Genomic DNA, 24,140 nt, shown 5'->3' with positions numbered 1-24,140 from the left:
CCTTCCTTCCTTCCTTCCTTCCTTCCTTCCTTCCTTCCTTCCTTCCTCCCTCCCTCCCTTCCCTCCCTCCCTCCCTCCCTCCCTTCCCTCCCCACTTCTGTCTATAGGAAACCACAATAGCCTCCCCGGTTATCCTCCGGGTGGATCCCAAGGGCTACTACTTATATTGGACATATCAGAGTAAGGTGAAGCAGCCCCTACCTACCATGGCCCTGAGCTCCTGCTGATCTGTTGAGTCAAAGCAACCTTTTGATAATGTAGGGGTGGAGGTGTGAATGCTCAGGGAATACAAAAAGACCTGGAAGGGTGGCTCTGGGGGATCTCCTGTGGGCGGAGGCTATTTGCTTTGGGAGGGAGGATGCAGTCACTCCAACCATGGCTGCCTTGGGCCAAGATGTTCCAGACTTAGCATCCCTTGGAGAGAAAGAGAGAGAAAGGAAAAAGTACTGCCACTGAAGGCGGGTTCTCTACCTGTTATTCTGGGTAAACTGGGGGCTCAGAAATATTAAATAGGGTCTCAGTACCTGGATGGAGGGAAGGGAGTGGAACCTGGAGAGAATCCAGGATAGCATGGGCGAGACCACAGGCTATATGTCCTGAGTAACTTGAATGGCCAGGGAAGGAATGGACACAGGAAGGGAGGAGGCTCCTATGAGTGGGGAGAACCTGATTGGTGAGAAGGGAAGGGTAGGGTCCAGGCCACCCCAGATAGTCTTGGCTTCTACAGAAGGCAATTGGTCAAGATGTGAAGGGATGTTGGAAGTTCCCTCCTCTCTGCTCTTCATTCTTGACCGACCTTTTTGTTCTCATCCCTTCTTTGCTCCTACCGGGACACCCTCCAGGAGATAGAGTTTCTGGATATCACCAGCATCAGGGATACTCGCTTTGGGAAGTTTGCCAAGATACCCAAGGTAGGTGGGCCCAGTGGCATCCCAGTCTCAACATGGCCACAAGCTCTGTGGGGTCAACGCAGGAGTCCCTGTGGGTGTGGGAAGCCTAATCTCTGGAGCAAGGGGAAGAGTTCCCAGACTGGGTAGCAGGGCCTCATCCCAGAGCGGAGGAAGGGACATGGCTGCTCCTGAGCTTTCCAGAGCTTTGGTACCATAAACAGACATGTCGTGTGGTCAGTTCCTGCCCCTAGAGCACCCTGGACTGTTTGGGTGGTACTGCTTGTGCCCACCCCCTCCCCATCTGGTTTGCCTATATATGCCTAACGCCAGTAGGAAAAATGGAGGAAGGGATTGGTGGGAAGCTGGGTTCCATGAGACTGGGACCTGAGAATTCATCTTCAAATGAAAAGTGGCAAACAAAATACACAGGACTCCCAGGCCCTGTGGCTAGGTTAATCTCCTCCTGTGGGCTCTCCATCTCCACTCCGGCCCCTGGAGTCGGGGATGGGAAGGAGCGGAGGCCCATGACTCCTCAGATGGGGATGGGACTCCGCCCTGGGTGGTCATAGTTCAAACGCTGAGGGGGAGGGACAAGGAGAGCCACAGTGGGCAGGGATGGGGGCATACTTCTGATCCCGTGTCGCTGCTTGCTGCAGAGCCAGAAGCTCCGGGATGTCTTCAACATGGACTTTCCTGACAACAACTTCCTGCTAAAGACACTCACTGTGGTGTCTGGCCCTGACATGGTGGACCTCACCTTCCACAACTTTGTCTCCTACAAGGAGAACGTGGGCCAGGTGCATGGTGGGGGCACACCTGGCCTGGGGTGGGCACCTGGGGTAGCCTGGGCTTCCCGCGAGACAGGCCAGGGTTGCAGGGGTTGAGGGCACCTGTGTGGTCAGGGGTCTGACTGCGGTGCCCTGGGGTCCTGCAGAACTGGGCTGAAGATGTACTGGCTCTGGTCAAGCACCCGCTGACAGCCAATGCCTCTCGCAGCACCTTCCTGGACAAAATGTAAGTGCCTGTCTGCCCGGCCTTGGTGTGTGGGGTTAAGTGTGCCAGCCTCAGGGCCTAAGTGAGATGCTTTCTGCCCCACCAGCCTGGTAAAGCTCAAGATGCAGCTCAATCCCGAAGGGAAGATTCCTGTGAAGAAGTGAGTTTCCCCAAATCTCTTCCCACACTTCGGCTCAGCTCCTCAAAGCCTTTCCTCTCCAGGTCTGACCCCTGTCTTTGCCTGGTGCCTTTCTCTGCTCCTTCAGTTTTTTCCAGATGTTTCCTGCTGACCGCAAGCGGGTGGAAGCTGCCCTCAGCTCCTGCCACCTCCCCAAAGGCAAGGTGAGTGGTTCTTCTGCCCCAGCCCACCCCCTCTCACCTGAGCTGGCTGTGACAAGAGGCCCAGTGTGGCCAGGTCTGGTCGGAGGTGGTGAAGGCAGGGATGATGGCACAGCCCGGCCAATAGCCCCAAAAGCCAGTTAACCCTAGAGCACCGGCTTCTGATACTAGGCACAGAGACAGGACCGGGGCAGTGGGGGTGAGGTGCCTGGATCCAGAACAGGTTGGTCTACACTGCCTACTCCTGGGTGGCTGTGCGGGCAGTGGGTGGTGGACTGTGTTCAGGGCAAGCAGGTGGGTGCATCCCCATTCTAGCCTTGGAATGAAAGGTGAGAGTGAAAGTTCTCACCTAGAGGAGGGAGATAAGGTCAGCAAGGATGGGGACAATCTGCAGGGGTCTGAAATATGGAGAAGGGGTTAGTTGTGCAGTGTGGGGAGAGGAACAGACCAAGCATTGAAGCTGCCAGGACACAGCCTTTAGCTTAACACAGGAAAACATTTTTCCCCTTCTGGCTAAATAATTTAAAATTACAAGCTGTATGCAGGGTCACCCCATGAGGGGCCTTACATGGATTACAAAAAAAGGAGCCCTCTGGGCAGATGCAGCCAGAGCCCTCTGGGCAGATGCAGCCCGAGCCCAGTGTTCCTGCCTGGGTAGGGGAGTGGATCTCAGTCCCCTGTGCCCATGGGGGGCACTGCTTGCACCCCATGGAGTTTTGTCTCCTGATAAGAAATTGTTATGTTATAAATAAATAAAACAAAGACCTCATCGATCACCTGTCCACATGGGTCCTTGGAAGACTACTCCCCCTCCAGGCACAGCTAGTGACTCCTTGATGTAGTCAGTCACAGGAACGCAAGCATAGGGTTAAAGACAGGGTGGAAATGGGCTCCTGCAGAGGGCCCTGCAGCCGGTACTGCTTGCTGCACATCCCCTCTCCTGTTCTCCTGCCTCCTGAGCTCCCACCTTGGCTAAGTCCCCCTTATTTGTCAGCTCTCCTTGTGTCCTGCTAGGACCCACTGACCTACCTTTGCTTGGAGCTGATGGGTCCAAGACCCAGGCTTAGGGAGATACGGGCTGGCTCTCTTGTTCAGACCCTCTGCTCCAAACTATGACTGATGTTGGCCTTCCTGTATGATCCTGGAAGACATGGGTTGGGTTTTTCTGGGATGAAATGCAAAGGCACAGTATCCCTGGAGACCACTAGTCTACTTTCAGTTTCTGCTTCTATAAAGATCCCTAAGCTGGACATTCACGTAAATGGAAGATACAATATGTCAGGCTTCAATCATTTAGCGTGAGGATTTCGAGGTTCTTCCATGTTGTAGCACGCATGAGTACTTCATTCCTTTTTACTGCTGAGTAATATCCCGTAGTTTGGACAGACCACATGTGGCTTATGTATGTTCGTTAGTTGATGACATTTGGGCTGTTTCTACTTTTCGGCTATTTTGAATAATGCTGTTGTGAACATTCGTGTGCGTGATTTTGCCTGGACGTATGTCTTCAATTCTCTATACCTAGAGGTAGAATAGTTGGGTCGTGTGGCAACTGTCTATTTAACATTTTGAGGAACTGCCAGATTGTTTTCCAAAGCGACTGACCATTTTACAATCGTACCGGCAATGTACGAGGGTTACAGTTTCCTCACCAACACTTGTTGTTGTCTGTCTTTTTAAAATTGTTGTCATCCTGTGGGAGTGAAGTGGTATCCCATTGTGGTTTTGATTTGCATTTCCCAAATGACTAATGAGACTGAGCATCTTTTCATGTGTTTACTGGTCATTTGCATATCTTCTTTGAAGAAATGTCTATTCAAATCTGCCTGTCTTTCCACTGGGTTGTTTGTCTCTTTGCTGGTTGAGTTGTCCCTTTACCAGACATTCGGTGTGCAAGTATTTTCTCCCATTCTGTGGACTTTCTCACTTTCTCAATGGTATGCTTTGAAGCACAAAAGTTTTTAATTAGGGTGAAGTCCAGTTTGTCTTTTTTGTTATTGTTCCTTGGGCTCTTTGGTGTCTCTACTATCGTTGAACTGTCTATTTCTCACTTCAGTTTGGTTGGTTTTTGCTTCGTGCATCTGGGGGCCCTGCTGTTCCGCGCACTGTTTATATTCAAGTTGCATCTTTTGGAAAAGTTGTCCTCCACTTAAAAAAAAAAAAAAAAAAAAAAAACGAAGACAGCTCACTGCTCTGGCAGCAGCATCACTTGCTGCTAACCTTGTTTCCTCCCTGCTCTGGTCATCCCTAGTTCTGATCCTGCCCCAGCCAAGGGTCTAGCCTGTGTCCAAGTTCAGAGGCAAGGCAAACCAGCTAAGCATGCTTTCTGCTCAGCAACCAGCACCTTGAGAAGCCAGTGCTTGGGGGTGTACCTGATGCTGCTCGGCCCACCCTGAGCCCTCCCTCTGACAGGCCCCCTTGCGCAGGGCTGGGCCTCATTTGTGGGTCTTAGCACTGAGAAGGTGGGACAGGAATGATCAGGTAACTATCCCCCCAGAATGATGCCATCAATCCTGAGGACTTCCCAGAATCCGTCTACAAGAGTTTCCTCATGAGCCTCTGTCCTCGGCCAGAAATAGATGAGATCTTCACTTCCTAGTGAGCTTCCTTAGCTGGGCTGGGCATGGGGAAGGGGTGGTGGCTAAAATCCCACTTGTCATGCTGGGAATTAGGTGGCTTCTCTGGAGGAGGCGGTGGTCCGTGCTCCCCGGCCCAGGGGCTATAGACCTCTCTGGCCTGCAGCCATGCCAAGGCCAAGCCCTACATGACCAAGGAGCACCTGACCAAATTCATCAACCAGAAACAGAGGGACTCCCGCCTCAACTCTTTGCTGTTTCCGCCCGCCCGGCCTGACCAAGTGCGGGGCCTCATCGACAAGTACGAGCCCAGTGCAATCAACGTGCAGAGGGGTGAGGACTAAGGGAGCCCCTCATCCCTGTGGGCCTGACCTGCTCTGGCTGCTGGGCTGTAGCCCTGACAGCTTTCCCTTGCCCCCCAGGCCAGCTGTCACCTGAGGGCATGGTGTGGTTTCTCTGTGGGCCGGAGAACAGTGTGCTGGCCCAGGACAAGCTGATACTCTACCAAGACATGACACAGCCACTCAACCATTACTTCATCAACTCCTCACACAACACCTACCTGACAGGTGACCAGGGTGACCTCACTGTGACTTCTCCTTTTACGGGGGCTGCTCCTGTTCCCTGAATCCATCCCTCGCAGGGATCGCCCACAGGCTGCAAAAGGACAGACTGTGTTGGAGAGGGCTCGGACGAGCTGGACCGGCCTCTGGTGAAGCCCCTGACTCTCCCTTTTGCTCTGGTGCAGCTGGCCAGTTCTCTGGCCTTTCCTCGGCAGAGATGTACCGCCAGGTGCTGCTGGCTGGCTGTCGCTGCGTGGAGCTGGACTGCTGGAAGGGCAGGCCCCCTGATGAGGAGCCCATCATCACCCACGGCTTTACCATGACCACAGACATCTATTTCAAGGTCAGACTCAGTGTGTGGAAGCTGGAGGCAGTGGCACTAGGGAAGGGCCCTGGGCCATAAATTCTCTGGGGGTGCAGTTGAAAGGAGGGGGGGGTGGGAGGCCTTGACCAGTGAAGGGACTAGAGGGGACCAGAGGAGACAGGGCCAGCAGTGGCCCTCCAGTTCTGTGTGTGTCCTGAAACTGGGGAGTAGGGATGGGTTCCACTGGGGGTGGGAGGCCTGGAGCACTGACCTCCTCTCGGCTGGGCCCCCTTCTCCTCCAGGAAGCAATTGAAGCCATTGCAGAAAGTGCTTTTAAGACCTCCCCCTATCCTGTCATCCTGTCATTTGAAAACCATGTGGACTCGTACGTATCAGACCTGTTCGGCCTCATTCTCTCTCTTGTCCCCATCTCCTGCCTGTAGCTGCCCTCTCCCAACTGTCCCCCACCTCTAGCCATGCCCTCCAGCTCTCTCCCGGGTTTTATAAGTTCCTTGGGACCCCAGGCTCTCCTGTCTGTGTCCCTGCCTCCCTGACCTCCTGTGCCCCTGATGACCCAGGTCAGGGGCCCAAAAAGATGGACAAGAAGGGGGTAGAGCTGCTGAAACCTACCCACTTCTGCTCCTTGCAGACCCCGCCAACAGGCCAAGATGGCTGAGTATTGCCGGACGATGTTTGGGGACATGCTACTCACAGAGCCCCTGGAAAAGTTCCCAGTGAGTGGAATTTGCTGTGGGGCATCTGGGCCTGGGGGCTGGGGGCCCAGGGCAAGGTCAAGGCCAGGTTAAGGAGGCAGATATTCCCAGAAGTTGTTGGGGTTTATTTGGGAAGATTGTGGGACCAGAATCTTATCATCTACCATGTGTCAGGCACCGTGTTGGGCTTTGGGGCTATGTTAGTGACAAAGACACAGTTCCAGCCCTCAGGTTGCTTACCTTTTGGTGGGGAGACAGACAAGTAGCCAGGTCATCACAACCAGGGGCTGCTATGGAAGTACTTGGGGATCAGGGAAGTCTTCCTGGAGGAAGGGATGGCTAAGCTGAAATCTGAGGGGGAAACTGGATTATTTTGGTGAGGGTGGGGAAAGAGTATTCTAGCAGCTGGGCAAGAAGAGTGTTGTCTGAGGAACTGTGTACGTTGGGTCAGGCAGGAGCACAGCACACAACAGGATACGATGGGATGAGAGGCTGGAGAAGCAGGCGGGCCAGATGGAGCACAGGTCGGGTACAGAGTTGCTGAGACTGCACCCTGAAGGGGAGGATTTGGTACTGACCCTCTCCCCTCTCCCTTCTCCCTCAGCTGAAACCAGGCATCCCCCTGCCCAGCCCCGAGGATCTCCGAGGCAAGATCCTCATCAAGAACAAAAAGAACCAGTTTTCTGGCCCAGCATCCCCCAGCAAGGAGCCGGGTGGGGAGGCTGACGGCGACTGCCCACCCAGTGCCTCTGTGGGTGAGGGCACAGGTGAGGTGGCCTGGGAGAGGGGGTGTGGGAGGGGGAGCATCTGGAGGGGGAGAGAGGGGCTGGGCCTGGAGGGGATGTATGGGGTCCCCAGGCCCCAGTGCTCACGGAGCTGCGTGTGGCAGCGTGGGCTGGTGAAGAAGGAACAGAGCCGGAGGAGGAAGAGGTGGAAGAGGAGGAGGAGTTGGGAAGCCTGAATGAGGAAGAGATCAAGAAGATGCAGTCGGACGAGGTGTGTAGAGGGCAGCCCAGAGCCCCTTCTGCTGTGTCCTCTGCGGAGCCCTCCAGGTGCGGGCAGGGGGCCACCTCCCTGGGTTCTGTACCTGCCCTCCCCTTCTCCACCCTCCCCTCTCTTCCCTAGGGCACAGCGGGCCTGGAGGTGACAGCTTATGAGGAGATGTCCAGCCTAGTGAATTACATTCAACCCACCAAGTTCATCTCCTTTGAGTTCTCTGCCCGTAAGTAAGCATGAAGCGGGAAGAAGGTGGTAAGCTGGAGACGAGGCCAGATTCAGGAGAAGGCCCTTAAGAAGTGCATCCTGACAGCAGAGCAGCTTGATGGGTAGGGAGAAGAGGAAGAAGGACCCCCCCCCCACTTCCTTGGACTTGGGGACCCTGTCTATAAATAGCCAGCAGAGGAGTCAGGCAAAGGGCTTGTTTACGTGGCAGCGGCTCCCAGTTTGCCGGCACTGTAGTGAGAAACTTGGCACCTACCAGAATGCTCTGGAGTGTGTCCGTGACAGGCAGGCCACTTATGACAGGCCATCTTAGCCCTGTTGGCCTGAGGCTCCTGCAGCCTTCTGCAGGTGCTGTGGCTCTCAGGGATGAACGGAGCCTCGGGCTGGCCCAAGCCCAGGAGCCCTGTCCCCTCCCCCACCTCCTATCTCCCCACCCCAGGCAGGAGAACTCCCAGGAAGGGCCAAAGGCAGAGGCAAGGGACAGTGCACATCTGCCCCTTGCACCCTTCCCTTCCTGTGCACACCTATGCTGTTCAACTTCTCCTGACACAGGCATAATGCATTCCCCTCATCCTCTGGGCGTGCCCCCCATGTAAACACCTCTTTCTGCACACACTTGTGCAGTGTGTACCTCTGCAACATTGACTCCTCATTCCTGGACCCGCACCCTGCAAACTCACCTGTGCTCAGCCATGGCGTGTCCGATCCTTGATGTATATCCTCCCTCCCCTGCCCCCAGCCCTCATGTTCAGATATAACTTGCATGCTCACTGTCTGCATATCACAGCATGTTCCTGTACCATCCAGGGCACACACCCCTCACTCTGCAGGACTGTGGCACACACCCCATCCCTGTGCACGTCTCCCACATATACCCTTTGCCCCCAGCACACCGTTACTCACATGGATCTGCACATCAGCTTGGCCCCCTAAGCCCTTGGGCCTCAGTAGAAATGCTGCGTTGAAGGGATCTCTGTGCTGGAGGGAGCTAGCCTAAAGGGAGGGGAGGAAGGAGGGAGGAGGACAGCCTGACATGGGCCCCCTGCCCTTTCTCTCCGACACAGAGAAGAACCGAAGTTATGTCATCTCCTCCTTCACAGAGCTCAAGGCTTATGACCTGCTCTCCAAGGCCTCGGTGCAGTTTGTGGAGTATCCTTGAGGCCTCAATAGCCAGGGTCCCTGGTGGGGGTGCAGGGTTGGGGACAGGGCTTCAGAAGGAGCTGTTGGGTCCTCCTGGTGTGGGCAGCCTTCGGCCGGGCTCCTAAACTCTGAGGCAGCTACAACAAGCGCCAGATGAGCCGCATTTACCCTAAGGGCACCCGCATGGACTCCTCCAACTACATGCCCCAGATGTTCTGGAATGCTGGTTGCCAGATGGTTGCCCTCAACTTCCAGACGATGGGTGAGGGTACTCCTAGGCCCCTGAGAACCTTCCCCTGCCCCCTGCCTCTCCCACCTTCACCCCATCCCTGTGGGGAGGGGGCGGTCTTTAGAACAGCTCGGTGTCTTTAGAACATCAGTGTCCTGATGTTTGTTCAGGCTGTGGGAGCACGTGCAGGTGTGTGAGCGGTCAGGGATCTAAATGCATTAGCTCATGCCTGTATGATTGCACGTGTACGGGTATGTATGTGAAGGTGCCAGGGTGCTGGCGTGGGTTCTGGCTGCTCTGCCTGAATGGGCCCATCGAAACACCTGCTTCGCTGGCCTCAACTTCCACAGCGAACTGTGGTCTGGTCGTGGCTTTGTTCCTGCTGACTCCAGGTTGTGGAGCTTTCCTGAGAGATGAGACACCCCAAGGGAACAGGCTAGGTCATGAGAGACCCTCATTCTCACAGTCAGCCCAAGTGCCCCATTCACAAGATAGGAGAGGCTGAGAAATGTAGGACACAGAGACTGGGTGCAGACCGAGGGCCGGGCCTTCCTCACTGAGTGCCCCTGTCCCCCCAGACCTGCCCATGCAGCAGAACATGGCGCTGTTTGAGTTCAATGGGCAGAGTGGCTACCTCCTCAAGCATGAGTTCATGCGCCGGCCAGACAAGCAGTTCAACCCCTTCTCAGTGGACCGCATCGATGTGGTGGTAGCCACCACCCTCTCCATTACGGCAAGGCCCTGAGGTGGACAAGTGGCCGGGAGGGCTGGGGACTTGAGGAGAAAGACACAGAGAGCTCTACTCCTCCCCTCCCAACCCCCCTCCCCTGATATCCTGAAAACTTCAGCCCAAGCCAGTTCGTGCAGTAGCAAGTTGCCTTGGAAACTGCCTCCTCCTCAGCACTGGAAGCTGCCTCTTGGTCCCCATGGAAACCAAGGGGAAGGGCTGAGGCTGGGATGGGGGAGGGGAGAAGAGTAGGCAGAGTGGGTCCACAGGAGCCCCAGGCCCTGGGGGAGGGCGCTGTTCCTTCCTTGCCCAGGAGGGAGGTGGGGAGGCCCACACTTCTTCCCTGAATGCTGGAAGCACCTGGTCGCCAAGAGCTTAGCTGTAACCCTTGAGCCACACAGCCCCAGCTGAATGGGGCTCTTCACAGTATGCAAGAATGGATGCTTTAGCCACAGGAGCTGGAGGCCCCAGGTGCTAGGGAAGGGCCTGGGTGGGGGAGCTGACGCCGGCCTCCCATGGGCCCCCACCCCTAGGTGATCTCTGGCCAGTTCCTGTCAGAACGCAGTGTGCGCACCTATGTCGAAGTGGAGCTGTTTGGCCTTCCTGGGGACCCCAAGAGGCGCTATCGCACCAAGCTGTCACCCAGTGCCAACTCTATCAATCCTGTCTGGAAGGAGGAGCCCTTTGTCTTTGAGAAGGTGTGGACCTAGGGCAGGGGCTGGGGTCTGTCCCTACTTCTTGGCCTCTACTTATAGAAAAGAGGAACTAAATAAAGGGACTTCCTTCATCCTCTCCCCTCCCCTCCCCCCATGGCTTCCTGATTTTTAAGAGTCCCAAATCCGCGTTTACAGAAATTTGTGAGCAGGTGCGTGCATGTGTGTGTGTGTGTGTGTGTGTGTGTGTGTGTGTGTGCGTGTGTATGTGTGTATGTTCATGTTAGGATGAGAGGCAGAAATGTGAACTCCCAGTCGAGGGTACAGAATGCCACGGAATGGTGAGGGTCTTTTGCTCTGCTCCCATTGGATGCTCATTGGCAAGGCTGTCAAGGGTTGCCTGCACCAGGACCCCCGAGCCCTGGGCTGCATACCCAGCCCTTCTCCCCTGCGTGGACCAGCCATGGCATGAGCTGAGAGGATGCCTACGTGTGTGGCCTAGAGTGTGCCAAATCTGGTAACACCTGCCATGTTCTCACACTGACACTAAGACTTCTGAAGCTAGGGAGGTGGGTAGGTTGGCCACCTCCTAGCTTGTCCTGTCCCGAACTCTCCTTAGATCTTGATGCCTGAGCTGGCCTCCCTCAGGGTGGCTGTAATGGAGGAAGGCAACAGATTTCTTGGACACCGCATCATCCCCATTAATGCCCTGAATTCTGGTAAGGATGGAGTCCTTCTTTGCTGTTGTCAGCCAGTCTGAGACGAAGGCCAGTATTAGGAGCCTGTCCAGAGGGTGGGGCTGCTTCAGGGAGGTGGCCCTGAGACCTTACCTAACCCTCTCAAGTTATCAGCCCTAAGGAATGAGGCAAGAATAGGAAACTGACAGAGGTGGGGCCTCTGCCCACCTATCAGAATGTCTGTAATATTCTGGAACTACTGGGGGAATTTCCCAAGTAGCTGATACTTACTGGGCACTTAAAATGAGTTAGGGCTTATAACACGTTCTCACTTAATGCTAACAATAACCACATGGGTAGACCCTAGTCACCCCATTTCACAGCTGAGGAAAATCTCAGAGATTTAAACTAATCTGCCCAAGGTCACACAACCAGGAAGGTACAGAATCAGACTCAGGCCCTGGCCTCTCTGACTCTAAAGCCAGGAGTCTTGAGTACCTAGCTGCTCCTGTGCAGTGCTGGGCAGCAATGAGCATGGCTTACTGCCCACCCTGCCATGCCCAACAGGCTACCACCATCTGTGCCTGCACAGCGAGAGCAACATGGCCCTTACCATGCCTGCGCTTTTTGTCTTCCTGGAGATGAAGGACTATGTACCTGACACCTGGGCAGGTAGGAGGCCCTTAGTATGTTGGGAGCCGGGATCCACTCACTCCCCCTCCCCCTCCTCAAGCCAGCCTCCAGAGTGGGGCAGGACAGGGCATCCTGGGGTAGGTGAGGATGGGGGAGGCTTCCAGGTACATCTCCATACCAGGCCAGTAATGCCCCTCTGCACCCAGATCTCACCGTGGCTCTTGCCAATCCCATCAAGTTCTTCAGTGCCCACGATAAGAAGTCTGTGAAGCTCAAGGAAGCCATAGGAGTTCTGCCTGAGGTCTGTGCTGCCTGGTTCAGGAGCTTTGCCCTCTGGGAGGGAAGATGAGGGAGGAGGCAGAGTCCTAGGTTGAAAGACCAAGAGATGTTGGTGCTATGTTCCGAATCTGCTCTCCCTACACAGAAACCCTTCCCACCCGGGAGTCCAGTCGCCGGCCACGTCAATGGGGCACTGGCCCCACTGAGCAACGGGTCTGCAGGTAAGCACTGCAGGGTCCTCCCACAGACTCGAAGGGCCTCGACCTCTCCAGCGGTACCCACAGCATCCCCCAAAAATAGACTTTCACCTGGGATGGGAACAACTGTGTGAGAAGTCGCAGCGCCAGGAAAGTGCGCTACAGGGGGCCCATAATGCCACCCACCCACCCCCCCCACCCCCCAGGGAGGGGAGAGTAGGCTACAGAACTAATCCCCGTCCCCGCACCTCTCAGCCCACGCTGTGGCTCTTGCAGCAGCCGGGGCCAGGGCCAGGGAGGAGGCCGTGAAAGAAGCTGCGGGTAAGGCCTGCTGAGTCCGAGTGATCTTGGGAACGAGTCTGGGAAGGGTCCTAGACTCCTGGGGGGTGGGTGGGGGGATCTGGGAGGCGGCGCACCTCACCCCGGCCCCCGCAGAGCCACGGACGGCCAGCCCGGAGGAGCTGCGGGAGCTGAAGGGCGTCGTGAAGCTGCAACGGCGGCACGAGAAGGAGCTGCGGGACCTGGAGCGGCGCGGCGCGCGGCGCTGGGAGGAGCTGCTGCAGAGGGGCGCGGCGCAGCTGGCCGAGCTGGGGCCACCGGGCCCGGGGGGCTGCGGGGGCCGCAGGCTCGGCGCGAGCAAGGGCTCCCGCAAGAAGAGGTAAGGGCGGCGGCGGCGGGCCCTGTCCTCCGAGGCGGGCTCAGGGCCTGTCCCCACACGTGGCCTCCACAGGACCCCGCTCTGCGAGGAGGCCGCCGGGGCCGCGCCGAGCGAGGGCCGCGAGGGCCCCGAGGGCGCGGACGCGCGCGCGCAGGAGCTGAAGGACCGCCTGGAGCTAGAGCTGCTGCAGCAGGGCGAGGAGCGGTACGAGTGCATCCTGAAGCGCAAGGAGCAGCACGTGGCCGAGGTGCCCGGGCGGGGGAGGGGAGGGAGCCACAACCCAACCAACACCACCCCGTCCCCACCGCCTCACAGCAAAGGGCTCCTCTAGCCAAGCTCATCCTTGCACAACCGCCCCCCCCCCCCGCACCTCCCGCAGCAAATCGCCAAGATGATGGAGCTGGCCAGAGAGAAGCAGGCTGCGGAATTGAAGACCCTCAAGGAGACCTTGGAGACGTATGATTGCCTCCCGCCCATGCCTGACTCTTATCTCCCAGGAGGGCTCAGGCCCCTCAGAACATCTTCCTGATGCTTGTCTTTCTGCAGTGATACCAAAGAGATGAAGAAAAAGCTGGAGGCCAAGAGGATAGAGCGGATCCAGGCCATGGTCAAAGTCACCTCGGACAAGATGGCTCAAGAAAGGTGAGCCCTGGAGGGAGGCCCAGGCCTCAGACTCCAGGGCCGGTCTGAGAAGGGACCACTCCAGGTGGGAGGGGGCCTGTCTACAAGTGGATCCTGACTTACTTTCCAGAGATGTGCCTGTCCCCTGGGTTTCGAAAGTTAATCCCATTTCTGTCACCTCTGATCAGAGTGTCCTCCTTAGGCAAAACACAGAAGCCATCAGAAAGGAGAATCAAAATTCTCAGAAAGGAGAATTTAAGGGAAAACCAATCATACAAAGAGGGAGGTGCAACCTTGGGACAGTAGCTCCCCCCCCCACACACACACCTTGTAGGACAGTGCACTTCAGTGAGGAAGCCCTTTCCTCAGACAGTCCCTGGAGCTCCCAGTGGCCCCTCAAGTCCTCCTTAGGTCCCCATGATTACCCCCTCTGGCTGGTTCTGCTCTTAGGGTGGAGTTCTCATTTTGTCTACACCCTGAGGAGACTTGGTCTCATTCAACTCTTCCTAGGGGCCCCCTGCCCTCTCTGAAACTCTGATCACCCCAACAGGCTGAAGAGAGAGATTAACAACTCTCACATTCAGGAGGTGGTGCAAACCATCAAGCAGGTGTGTAAGAGCTGTGTCCTTCATACACACACACATGCGCACGCGCGCGCGCACACACACACACACACACACACACACACACACACTACATAGAAGGGAAGGGGTGGTCCCAGGCCTTTACTTTGCCTTTAAGAGATGCACAGTCCAGAGCAGGCCCTGCAGCTAGGGATGGGAGGAGACAATGAAGAGGAAGAGGAGTCCCCAGGCTATGTGGTTCTGGCCTTTGTGGGAGGGTGGGGTACCAGCCTAAGGGGATCTGTCTGTGGCCAATCACCCTGGATGGAAATGTTAAGGGGCTAGATGGCCAGGGGAAGATGGGATGTGAGGGGGGCTTCCTGAGGCTCCGAGAAGTCAGAAAAGGAGGGAAAACCCTGCTGAGAATGGACCTAACCGCCCCCCCCCCAGGACCATTAACAACACTAACACAGCTCGCTTTTACTGAGACCTGACCTCATACCAGGCTCTCAACCAGGTACTTGACTTGAACCGTCTCATACACTCCTGCACAATCCAGCAAGACACACTATTCATTTTACAAATTTGAAAGAACTGTTTGAAGGGTAACAAATTTGTCCCCAGTCTTACAGCTGGTTAACTGGGACTGTAGCTGGATTCCAAGCCAGGTTGCCTGTCTGTGCTATCCTGATTCCCTGCCTCTCACTCCCACCCAGATGACAGAGAACCTGGAGAAGCACCAGGAGAAGCTGGAAGAGAAGCAGGCAGCTTGCCTGGAGCAGATCCGGGAGATGGAAAAGCAGGTGACAGGGACCACTACACTGGCCACCAGCAGAGTTGGCCTGCCCCGGGGAGCTGCCAGTCAGGGGATGGGGTGAGGGGAAGGGGACTCAGCCTTCACTGGTGGACCACAGGCCCCGATTCCCACGGGGTCCTGGGGCCCTTTAAGAGGAGGTAGTTCTATACATCTCTTTGCCTGGTTGGTACCCCCTTCCCTGAGAGGTTCCCTGATGGTCTCCACTACCCTCCACCTCCCACCCCAGTCTCCTGGGAGCTCTGAACAGACTGGGCATCTCCTTGTCTGACTGTCCAGAGAGTGGGCGGTTGGCCCCTTCTGAGACAGGTGGTGGTCTTTGCTGTCCCCACAGTTCCAGCAGGAGGCACTGGCAGAGTACGAGGCCAGGATGAAGGGCTTGGAGGCCGAGGTGAAGGAGTCAGTGAGGACCTGCCTCAGGGACTGCTTCCCCTCTGAGGCCAAGGACAAGCCTGAGAGATCCTTTGGGGCCTTCAAGGAGCTGTGTGAGCAGGACCCACTCACAGCAAAGGCAGATGCCCAGGAGAGTCGCCTCTGATGCCCCCATCCCACTGGGACATTCTGTAAGGACATTCGTTCTTTTCTGGGATGTGGCTCCATCCCCCTGGGAGGAAAGGCCCCCGCATTCTAAGGCTGTTGGAAGCTGGGGCTCCCTTGGACTCTGGAGCCCCCTCCTCCAGCTAAGCTGGAGGAGGAGGAGGAGGCAGGAACCTGGTACCATCAGGGCAGGGGCCTGTCTGGGTTTAGAGGCCCTCTCCAGTCGGACTTCCTGCTCTTCATCCCTCACTTCTTCCTCTGAATGAGTGTCACAGATTCGTTGAGGACACAAGAATATGGACTGGGAGGCAGGAAATGGGGTCCTGGCCGCACTCCACCTTTCCTAGTGAGCAACCATTGGTGCCCCACTCCGGACTCACTGTTCTCACCTGGAGGGTTAGGTCTGGCCACCTGGAACCTCCACTCTAGCACCTCTAGTTCAAGCAGGACCAAACTCCAAACCCTGCTGTTGTGAGGCCCCATCTCAGACCTGTCCTGAGTTGGCCTCCTTGTCAGCTCCCTGATGTGGAGCCTGGCACTACCTCCAAGCTCCCTGGGGACAGCTGCTTCCGGGATCCCAGGCTGAGGTCCCTTCCCTGGCCTCCTGCCTGTGGGGGACGGGAGGCTGACATGGAAAAGCTGCCTCAGATGTCTGGTCTCTGAGACACTGGGCCTCTGGCTTGCAGGGAGGGGCCAAGGAAGGCCTTTGGAACACTCTTCTAGGCCTGGGGGCGGGGGGTGGTTACTTCCTAGTATGCACCCCCACGCAGGCTGCCTGACAAGGTCAGTATCATTTTCTCTCCTGCCTTTATGAAATTTATTTATTTTTTCCCCTTCTTACTGCTACTGAAAAGAACCCTGTCCCAATATTTCCTGCCTAAGCCTGGTCTCTGCTCTACAGCTAAGAAATGGGAGGCAGGGGTAGTATGCTCCTGAAATGAAACAGCCTGGGGAATAAAATAAAAAAACCCTTTGGGAGCTGAACCCCAGGATGAAGTCCCTTCCAGAGCCCAGTGGAAAGGAATGGCCCTGCCTCTGGGCACGAAGGGGATTCACTTCCCCTTCTGGCAGGTCTGATGCCACAACCACTGGAAAATGAGGTCACTCCTTTTCTCCACCCGCCCCCAGATGTGGGCTTTCCTTGTCTCCACCCTCAGGGCTTGCAGCAGAAGAGCCTACTGCAAAGGTGCCCCCCACCCTCTTGGGGAGCTGTGAACCTCCAGGCCACCTGGGCCCCTTTAGGCAGACTTAGAGTGATCACATTCTTAGGCCCCCGTGGTAGTTATGGTTGAACCCAACACTTGCTCGACAGGGGCTTGTGGGCAGCTGTTCGCCGCATCTGTGGCATGGTCCCAAATCCCAAATGGGAATAGGCACTGGCCTGGGAGAAGCCAGGTGGGGATTGATTCTGGGAAGAGGTTGTTTTCTTATCAGAGAGTTATAACAAATGCCATTAGCTCTGAGCACCTGTGCCTTCGAAAAATAAACAGAACCACCGCCACCACCCTACATACCTCTGGGTGCTGGACCTCTGGGATCTCAGCCTTCCCGGGTTGCAGGTTGAGACTAGGGGTCCTGCTCATTCACAGCAGTAAGGCCTGTCATTGACACGTCCAGCCTGCATACACACTGGATACAGCCAAGGGTGGGACACTTGTACCCTAGAGCAGTGTGCTGTCTTTAGTTCTCCTGCTGGGCACTCCACTGCCCCATCTCCCTGCTAGCCCAGGGGTAGAACCGTGTAGGGATGAGGATCCAGGCTAGACGAGCTCACTGACCCAGGCACGTGGGCATAAGCCAGAGCCAGTGCCAAATAGAGTCAACTGGACAGTCCCCTGTTTTTGCCTGAGACTGCTGAAGGGAAGGAGAAGCTGCCTTCCCTGAGCCTCTCAGCCAGACCAGGCAGTTTCCCGGCCCCAGTGTGGAGCTGGGAAGCCCAGGAATAGGGAAGGAAATGCAATCCTGCCTCTTGGAGAGGCCTCTGCATAGCAGGTTGGGGGCCAGCCCCAGATACCCACCTCCCTGCTTTCTGTCCTCTGGAAAAAGGGCAAGGTGCCCCCCTGGGAAAATGTCATAGTCTTTGGGCCCTGGAGATGAGTTAATCTCTGGCTGTAGGGGATGTGCAGAGGAGAGGTTGATGCCTTCCCTCAGGGCCCTGAGCTGGTGAATTCCTGCTGTGTACCTGTGGGGCTGGGGCAAGGTTCCCCGTCCATTCATCATGCCTCAGTTTCACCTTTTACATGAAGAGAAGGGTCCCCGCCCCTTCCCAGTCCCATTGCTGACTCAGATACTAGAGTCCCCTGCTGACTCACCCCACCCCCTACACCCCCCACCCCCTCCCCGGCTCTCTGGATCTCCCAGGCGTGTGCCACCTGGCCCAACCCTGCTGAGCTGGTGCAACATGACAGGGTGAGGGGGCTGGTGACACTTGAGGGGGAAAGAAAGGGGTCTGGGAGGGGCGCTGGCTGCAGACAGAATGACAGACTGCAGACCTGAGCCTAGCGCCTCTGGGAGGAAGCTCTTTTGCCAGCCTGGGGCCTGCCTGGGGGAAGAGGCTCAGCAGGTGGAGGGGAGGAGAGTGTGGAGTGCCTGCCTGCTCCCTGCCTCAGCTCCATCTCTTGTCAGCCTTCAGCTCCCTAAGCGACAGCTTCTAATTCTGGCTGTTGGGGCCTCTGCTCTGCAGCACCGTCTCAGCTCTTTTTCCCCCCCCGCCAGTTTTGCTATTTCTTTTCTGCTCAGAACCTACTGAGCCTACGGAAAAGTCAGAGCTAGGGCTCCAGGGCCTGAGACCCGCCACAGGCCTGGCTGGCTTGGTGATGACAGATGGGGCAAATGCACTGGCTGCTCCTTCTAAAGAGTGGCCAGCATGGCGCTGTCTGCCAAGCCAGGGTGGAGGCCCTGACAGGAACCTCTGACTCCTGTGCTTCCCTGGAACTGTCTCCATCCATCCCAGGAACAGAGGCGGAAGCCCCAATGAGGAGGGAGTCCATGGTTCTTTAGGACAGAGCAATGACCCATTCCATGTTCCCACTGCTTCTCTCCTCTACCTGGGGTGTGTCGCTGCCTGGCTTGTCAGGTGGGCCTGCCACATGCAGATTCCAGGGTTACCTCCTTCCCCGACTCTGGAAACAGGAGGGAAGAAAGCAATTTCCCTCATGCTGCAAAAAGGGGAATTGAGTCATGAAGGGAAGGAAAGCCTTTCTTCTGCTGAGGAGGGGGAGAGCTTTCCTGCACCCCCACTGGGGTTGGAGAGTCTATACTCACCCTGAGGCGACACCCCAGGAGGGGCCCCCATGTCTGGGGTGGGCGAGTTTGGATTTTCTACACTCTGAATAACCATGTAGCTCTTTCCCTGACACTCTCTAGTTTGATCTTGCCAGAAGTAGGCAGGGCTAGTATTGTCGGCTTCATTTTGCAGATGAGACAATGCAGGCCTGGAGCCACACTGCTAATAAATGCCTTCAAGCTGTGACTTAACTCCAATGTCAAATGCTGTGCCCTTTTTGTGACACCAGGAGAGAAAATGGGCAGAGCAGAGGGATTAAAAAATGAGAGAAGATAAAGGGAGTGGGAGCTTGACAGTGTGTACAGGTATATATCACATGCACACACACCACCACCGCCACCGCCCAGAACAGAGGGGTGTGGGAGTCCCAGCCCCATAGCTGGGCTCAGGATGCCAGTGGGCATCCCTGAAGCCTGGGAGCTGGAGAAAGGCAAGAAGCCTGGAGTGCAGGGCCCAATGTGCACTTTGCCACTCACCCATCTGAGCCCACTGTCTTCTTTCTGGAAGGGCAAATCCTCTCCTTGCCCAGAACCTTTCCACAGGCGGCTCCTGCTGCAAAGCATACTATCAATGCTCTGCCCAGGCTCAGGACACCTTTATGATTCCCTTAATTTCCTGTCTTCTATAGGAAGGTTCTCAGTAAAGCAGCCCTCAATACTGTCCCCTACAGGTGTTTTTCTTGCTTCCTGGCCTGGCCTCAGTAACCCTGTCTGGAATGTCTTCCTCATTTCCTAGCAGCCAGATCCCCCACAGGCTTGAAGACCACCTCAGAAGTCCTGTCTTCAGACTTCCTCCAGAGCCTTCTCCTTCCCACAATTCCACCTTTTCCTCTGAGCACTGTCTCAGTTTTGTATTTAACCTATGTATTGAGCCCTTGGTGATAGCCTCTACTTTTTTGTCCGGGTCTTGTCTTCCCTGCTTGGGAGGGAAGGTCTCTTCTACCCAGAACTGAACTTCTGTGTTTCCCCGCAACTGCGAACACAATACTTGGCTCATGAAAAGTCTCAGTAAATTCTGAAGCTGGTACCTGATTCTCTTCCCCCTATTCATCCCCCCTACACACACAACTACCCTCTCAGCCAAACCCCCCACTCCCACCCCACAGCGTCTCTGAGGAGCCCAGACTCCCCTCAACCAAGGCCTCAGCACCTCGGCCCTTCATCTCAGGAGCGAGTGGGGTTGCCGTGGTTTTTCCACACCTCCCTGACTCGAGCTCTCTTCTTCCCTTTCAAACGGGTCAGCTAGTAGTCAAAACCAGAGCCCTGTGGTCTGGGGGTGGTTTTGTGCTCAGGAGGGAGGCGAGGACCGTAGGGGAGCCTTGCGTGTTTGTCCCTCGCATTTTCCGGGGTGGCGGCGCCAGGGAACTCTTCACGAGGCTGCAGCACTCCAGGCTCCGGCTCGGGCCGCGCGTCTCGGCTCCTCCCTCCTGTGCCTGTCAGCCGCCGGGAGCTGGCAATCGGGCGCGTGGTCGGGGTTGGAGACGTCGGAGATTGGAGAGCACACTCTCCCCTCCACCCCCGCTCAGAGTGAGCGTGTGCGGGAAGAACAATTGTGTGTGAGTGCGTGATTCGCTACACTTCGAGTGGCAGTTCTCAGCCAGAATGAGCGCCCCCCCACCCCGTGCGCAGCGCAGATACCCCCTCCCCCGCCCCGCAATTACTTCCAGTTCGCCTTTCGCCGCCAACTCCCAGCTCGCTTATGGTCCAGTTCTGCCCTCTTGGGGTCCCATTTCCTTCCACCCGGACCGCTGGGGGCAGCGAGAAGCCCTCCGTCTTCCCCGACGGGTCCGAGGTCCCAAGTTTCTAAGGAGCCAGGAGCACCGACTCTTGGGGGGGGGGGGGGCGGAGGGCGGGGAGACGAGGAAAGACGACTGTGACTTTGGGATTGGCCTGGCCTGCTGCATGTGGCCCCCAGCAGCAGCCGCCACCCCCGCCCCACAACTGCCGCCGCAGCCCCAGGGGAGCGCGGAGGAGGAGCCGCTCCCCGACTTCGTGGCCCACAAAGGGGTGGGGGTCAGGGGCGGTCTCCCCCGCCGCGTGCGTTCCTGCCCTGAAGGCTCAGCCCGCTTCCAGGGCAGCCATTGCCATGGAGACCCCCGAGGCTATAAAGCCAGGTGTGCAGGCTTGCGGCGGCTCCAGCGCCGCTGAGCCCCCCAAGTAAGGAGCAAGCGCCCCGGCGCGGCCCGGCCCCCGCGAGCAGGGAGGAGGCGGAGGAGCGGCGCCAGCAGCTTAAGGAGCGGCGCGCCCCGCCAGGGCTGGAGGCAGGCGCGCTCGGCGGGCGCCACCGTCTCAGCAGGGGAGCGGGGGCTGCCTCGGGTGCGGGTGAGTGGCGCGGCTCCAAGCCACGAGGGACGGAGGGGCACCGGACACGCGGAAAACAGCGGGAGAGACAGAAAGGGGCCGAGCTTTCGCTCTCGTAGTCTTGTAGCGGGCCAGGAGCGGAGCTCAGAGTAGCGAGCAACCTACACTTCCAGGCGGGAAGCTCAGGGAAGGAGCAGCGAGACGCCAGGCGTGCGGCTCAGGAGCGGCGGGGCAGCGGAAGCCGCGGGAGCAAAAGACTGGGAACATCAGGACCCTCGGCTGCAGCCGCCCACGCGCGGAGAGAGCCAAACCAGAGCACCAGCGGGGCCCAGAGCCCGGCGGGGCGCGGGAACAGGGGCGCCCCCGTGCGGAGCTGCTGGGCCGCCTGGGAGCGGCGGCCGGGGTCATGCTCAAGCCCAAGGACCTGTGCCCCCGAGCGGGTACGCGCACCTTCCTGGAGGCCATGCAGGCGGGCAAAGTGCACCTGGCCCGCTTTGTGCTGGATGCGCTGGACCGCAGCATCATCGACTGCCGCGCAGAGCAGGGCCGCACGCCGCTCATGGTGGCGGTGGGCCTGCCGGACCCCGCGCTGCGCGCGCGCTTCGTGCGGCTACTGCTGGAGCAGGGTGCAGCAGTGAACCTGCGGGACGAGCGCGGCCGCACGGCACTCAGCCTGGCTTGCGAGCGCGGCCACCTGGACGCCGTGCAGCTGTTGGTGCAGTTCAGCGGCGACCCGGAGGCGGCCGACTCGGCGGGCAATAGCCCAGTGATGTGGGCGGCGGCGTGCGGCCATGGGGCGGTGCTCGAGTTCTTGGTGCGCTCTTTCCGCCGCCTCGGCCTGCGCCTCGACCGCACCAACCGAGCGGGTCTCACCGCGCTGCAACTGGCCGCCGCCCGCGGCCACGGGACCTGCGTGCAAGCCCTCACCGGGCCCTGGGGCCGCGCAGCCGCCGCCGCCGCGGCCCGGGGCTCCAACTCCGACAGCCCCCCTGGCCGTCCGGCTCCCGCGCCCAGCCCCGAGCGTCGACGACCCAGTCCTCGCCGCTTACCTCGGCCTCTCCTGGCGCGCTTTGCGCGAGCGGCCGGCGGCCACGGTCACGGTGGCGAGGCAGGGTCAGGGGGCAAGGGCTCTGGCCGGCACCGAGCACAGGGCAGCGACAGGCCCGAGCTGGGCCGGAGCATGAGCCTGGCGCTGGGTGCTGTAACCGAGGAGGAGGCGGCTCGTCTGCGGGCAGGAGCCCTGATGGCCCGACCACAGTCGCCCCAGTCTTCGGGGACCGGGAGGTGGCGTTCGCAGGAGGTGCTGGAGGGAGTGCCTCCGACCTTAGTGCAAGCCCCCATTGGCCTTAGCCCCCACCCGGAGGGCGGCCCCGGCTCTGGCCGTTTGGGTTTGCGCCGACGCTCCACAGCTCCAGACATCCCCAGCCTGGTCGGGGAGGCACCAGGGCCCGAGAGGGGCGCAGAGTTAGAGGCCAACGCTCTGCCCCACTCGGGGCCTGGGCCTCAGCCTTGGCAGGCAGGCACAGAGGCCATGGTGCTGCACTCTCAGCGGTAAACAGCGTCGAGGTTGAGCCCTGCACCCCCTGCTCTTAATGTCTCACCTCCACTGGGATTTCTCTCTTCCAGGTCCTTCATTTAACTGGCAGTTTCCCGGCCTGTGATCCAGAACCTGTCCCCCACTGCCAAGGCAAGACCTTTACCAACCCTCTCTCTGAAAAGAGCCCCTATTTTATTTCTTTTTTGTGCTTGTTGGTATTCCCTGCCTAGGTCTCTCGCCTTCCCTACAGCCTACCTTTCCTGTCCTGGAAGAGGAAGAGTAGAAGACTGGTTCCACATGCTACAGCCTTCCAGCCAGGAAGATGGACCCCCTACTCTGAGCCCTAAGGCTCAGTTCTGAGTCTTGTGGGACTCCAGCCCGGACACTTCCTCCTGGCCAGTCTCCCACACCCTAGTAGCCAGGCAGCAGAAGAGTTGACTTGTAGAACAAAGGCCTAGCCTCCCCCCTCTGGGTAGTGATAAGACAGTAATTCGCGTGACCTAAGTCTCCCTTCCTCTTAAGTGTTGGAGAAGGAGAGCAAGGAGACTGGCCTCTGAGCCCTTCTGGACAGGAGGGCTGATTGTGAAGGAGTCTGAAGGTTACGTTTTTCTGGGGAGAAACTTCTGCCTCCAGACAATGAGAGCATATTTGGGGGTGGCAGAGGCCTTGGTATTGAATGCTGGTTGTCTTCTGAAACAGCTCCTGGGTGATTCCAGCTCCCTGTGCCTCTGGCCGACCCAGGATTCAACTTCATTGATGATGGGGGGTCATTGCCCCACACTAACCCCTACCCAGCCCAGCTCCCAGCACCTGAGCCAGCCTGTACTTCAGCTCGGGGGCATTTGAGTTTTATCTTTGAGGTCGTGTCTCTCGTGACCCAGCCTTACTTCTGCTGTTAGAGGCCTGAAATGAAAGGACTTGGCACTTCCCCGCCCCCACCACCTCCCAGCTCCCCCCATCCCGCATGTGGGTGCCATGTGGGTGCTCCCGCAGGGTGGAACGGTTGCGAAGGCTTGGCTTAATTGTATTTCTTCCAATCCTCAAAGAACTCGTGTTTTGAGTCTTTGTATATGAAGCAGAAAGCAGCGGGTCTGATCCGAGGCTTAAGAACCTGACAATGTCTCTTTAAATAGAAGCTCTGCGAGGGGGATAATTGACTGAAGTGTTTGCTACGTTGAACGGCGGCGCGAGGGAGTCGGGAAGCCCACACGAGCCGCAGGTCCGGGTTTAAATTACATCAAACTCTGGCGAGAGCTGGAAGGGGGCTGTTAAAGGGCTCCTACTTCTCGCTGGGCTGTTAATGGAGGGCAGGGCGGATGGTAGATGCTGGAGGTCGAGACCAAGGACCCCTGCCTCTGCCCCAGCGCGTGGGACGCAGGCCGGGCAAAGCTTCATTACTGGGCAGATTAGTGAGTCAGAGGCAACCGTGGAGAGGTGGTTAAAAGCCCTTTTCCGGCGTGGTCCTTCCTCTCCTCCCCTCCCCTGCCTCCTCTTTGTGCTGGCCTAAGAGGGGGATTCTAGGAGGTCGGGTGACCGCGTGCCCTAGGACCCTGCGGAAACCCTAGCACGGGTACCTGTGCGCCCAGCCCGCGGGATGGCTGCGTTTGGGGGCTTTTTTTGTGAACCCCGAAGGTTGAGCGTGCAGCGCCTAACCCGTCTGAGGTGGGGGCTTTTCAAGGCGTCGATCTAA

General features: G+C 57.7%; 2 protein-coding genes across 10 annotated transcripts in view; both read left to right on the top strand.

Moving 5' to 3' along the window:
* The window catches only part of PLCB2 (phospholipase C beta 2), a 22,176-nt gene extending 4,118 nt beyond the window's left edge, over positions 1–18,058 (top strand). Inside the window, exons 2-32 of one of the 9 annotated variants that reach the window (XM_049613322.1) lie at positions 108–185; positions 843–911; positions 1,547–1,687; positions 1,825–1,904; positions 1,990–2,043; positions 2,150–2,225; positions 4,720–4,820; positions 4,965–5,131; positions 5,221–5,367; positions 5,547–5,704; positions 5,968–6,050; positions 6,315–6,399; positions 6,983–7,145; positions 7,268–7,374; positions 7,504–7,600; positions 8,664–8,748; positions 8,877–9,001; positions 9,547–9,701; positions 10,229–10,393; positions 10,968–11,067; positions 11,593–11,697; positions 11,865–11,959; positions 12,083–12,158; positions 12,414–12,455; positions 12,570–12,792; positions 12,865–13,039; positions 13,172–13,248; positions 13,339–13,434; positions 13,964–14,021; positions 14,693–14,779; positions 15,125–18,058. In XM_049613322.1, the coding sequence (XP_049469279.1) occupies positions 108–185; positions 843–911; positions 1,547–1,687; positions 1,825–1,904; positions 1,990–2,043; positions 2,150–2,225; positions 4,720–4,820; positions 4,965–5,131; positions 5,221–5,367; positions 5,547–5,704; positions 5,968–6,050; positions 6,315–6,399; positions 6,983–7,145; positions 7,268–7,374; positions 7,504–7,600; positions 8,664–8,748; positions 8,877–9,001; positions 9,547–9,701; positions 10,229–10,393; positions 10,968–11,067; positions 11,593–11,697; positions 11,865–11,959; positions 12,083–12,158; positions 12,414–12,455; positions 12,570–12,792; positions 12,865–13,039; positions 13,172–13,248; positions 13,339–13,434; positions 13,964–14,021; positions 14,693–14,779; positions 15,125–15,328 (3,474 nt within the window). In that variant the 3' untranslated portion in view covers positions 15,329–18,058. Of the gene's footprint in view, positions 1–107; positions 186–842; positions 912–1,546; positions 1,688–1,824; positions 1,905–1,989; positions 2,044–2,149; positions 2,226–4,719; positions 4,821–4,964; positions 5,132–5,220; positions 5,368–5,546; positions 5,705–5,967; positions 6,051–6,314; positions 6,400–6,982; positions 7,146–7,267; positions 7,375–7,503; positions 7,601–8,663; positions 8,749–8,876; positions 9,002–9,546; positions 9,702–10,228; positions 10,394–10,967; positions 11,068–11,592; positions 11,698–11,864; positions 11,960–12,082; positions 12,159–12,389; positions 12,456–12,569; positions 12,793–12,864; positions 13,040–13,171; positions 13,249–13,338; positions 13,435–13,923; positions 14,022–14,692; positions 14,780–15,124 lie in introns of those variants that run through there. The other 8 variants (XM_049613320.1, XM_049613321.1, XM_049613324.1 and 5 more) reach the window with 8 other exon arrangements.
* A 2,421-nt stretch (positions 18,059–20,479) lies between these two features.
* Positions 20,480–23,864, top strand: ANKRD63 (ankyrin repeat domain 63). The gene has a single exon (XM_049613335.1). It carries the CDS (start codon positions 21,320–21,322, stop codon positions 22,466–22,468), a length of 1,149 nt encoding a protein of 382 aa, XP_049469292.1. The 5' UTR covers positions 20,480–21,319; the 3' UTR covers positions 22,469–23,864.
* The last annotated feature ends 276 nt before the right edge of the window (positions 23,865–24,140 follow it).

This window comes from Panthera uncia (assembly GCF_023721935.1).
Source record: "Panthera uncia isolate 11264 chromosome B3 unlocalized genomic scaffold, Puncia_PCG_1.0 HiC_scaffold_1, whole genome shotgun sequence".
NCBI classification, from domain to species: Eukaryota; Metazoa; Chordata; class Mammalia; order Carnivora; family Felidae; genus Panthera; species Panthera uncia.
Note: the sequence above shows the minus strand (reverse complement) of the source record. Positions and strands in the feature narration are given on the sequence as shown.

Coding starts and splice junctions, on each gene's coding strand:
- ANKRD63 (XM_049613335.1), top strand. CDS start 21,320: ATGCTCAAGCCCAAGGACCTGTGCCCCCGAGCGGGTACGCGCACCTTC.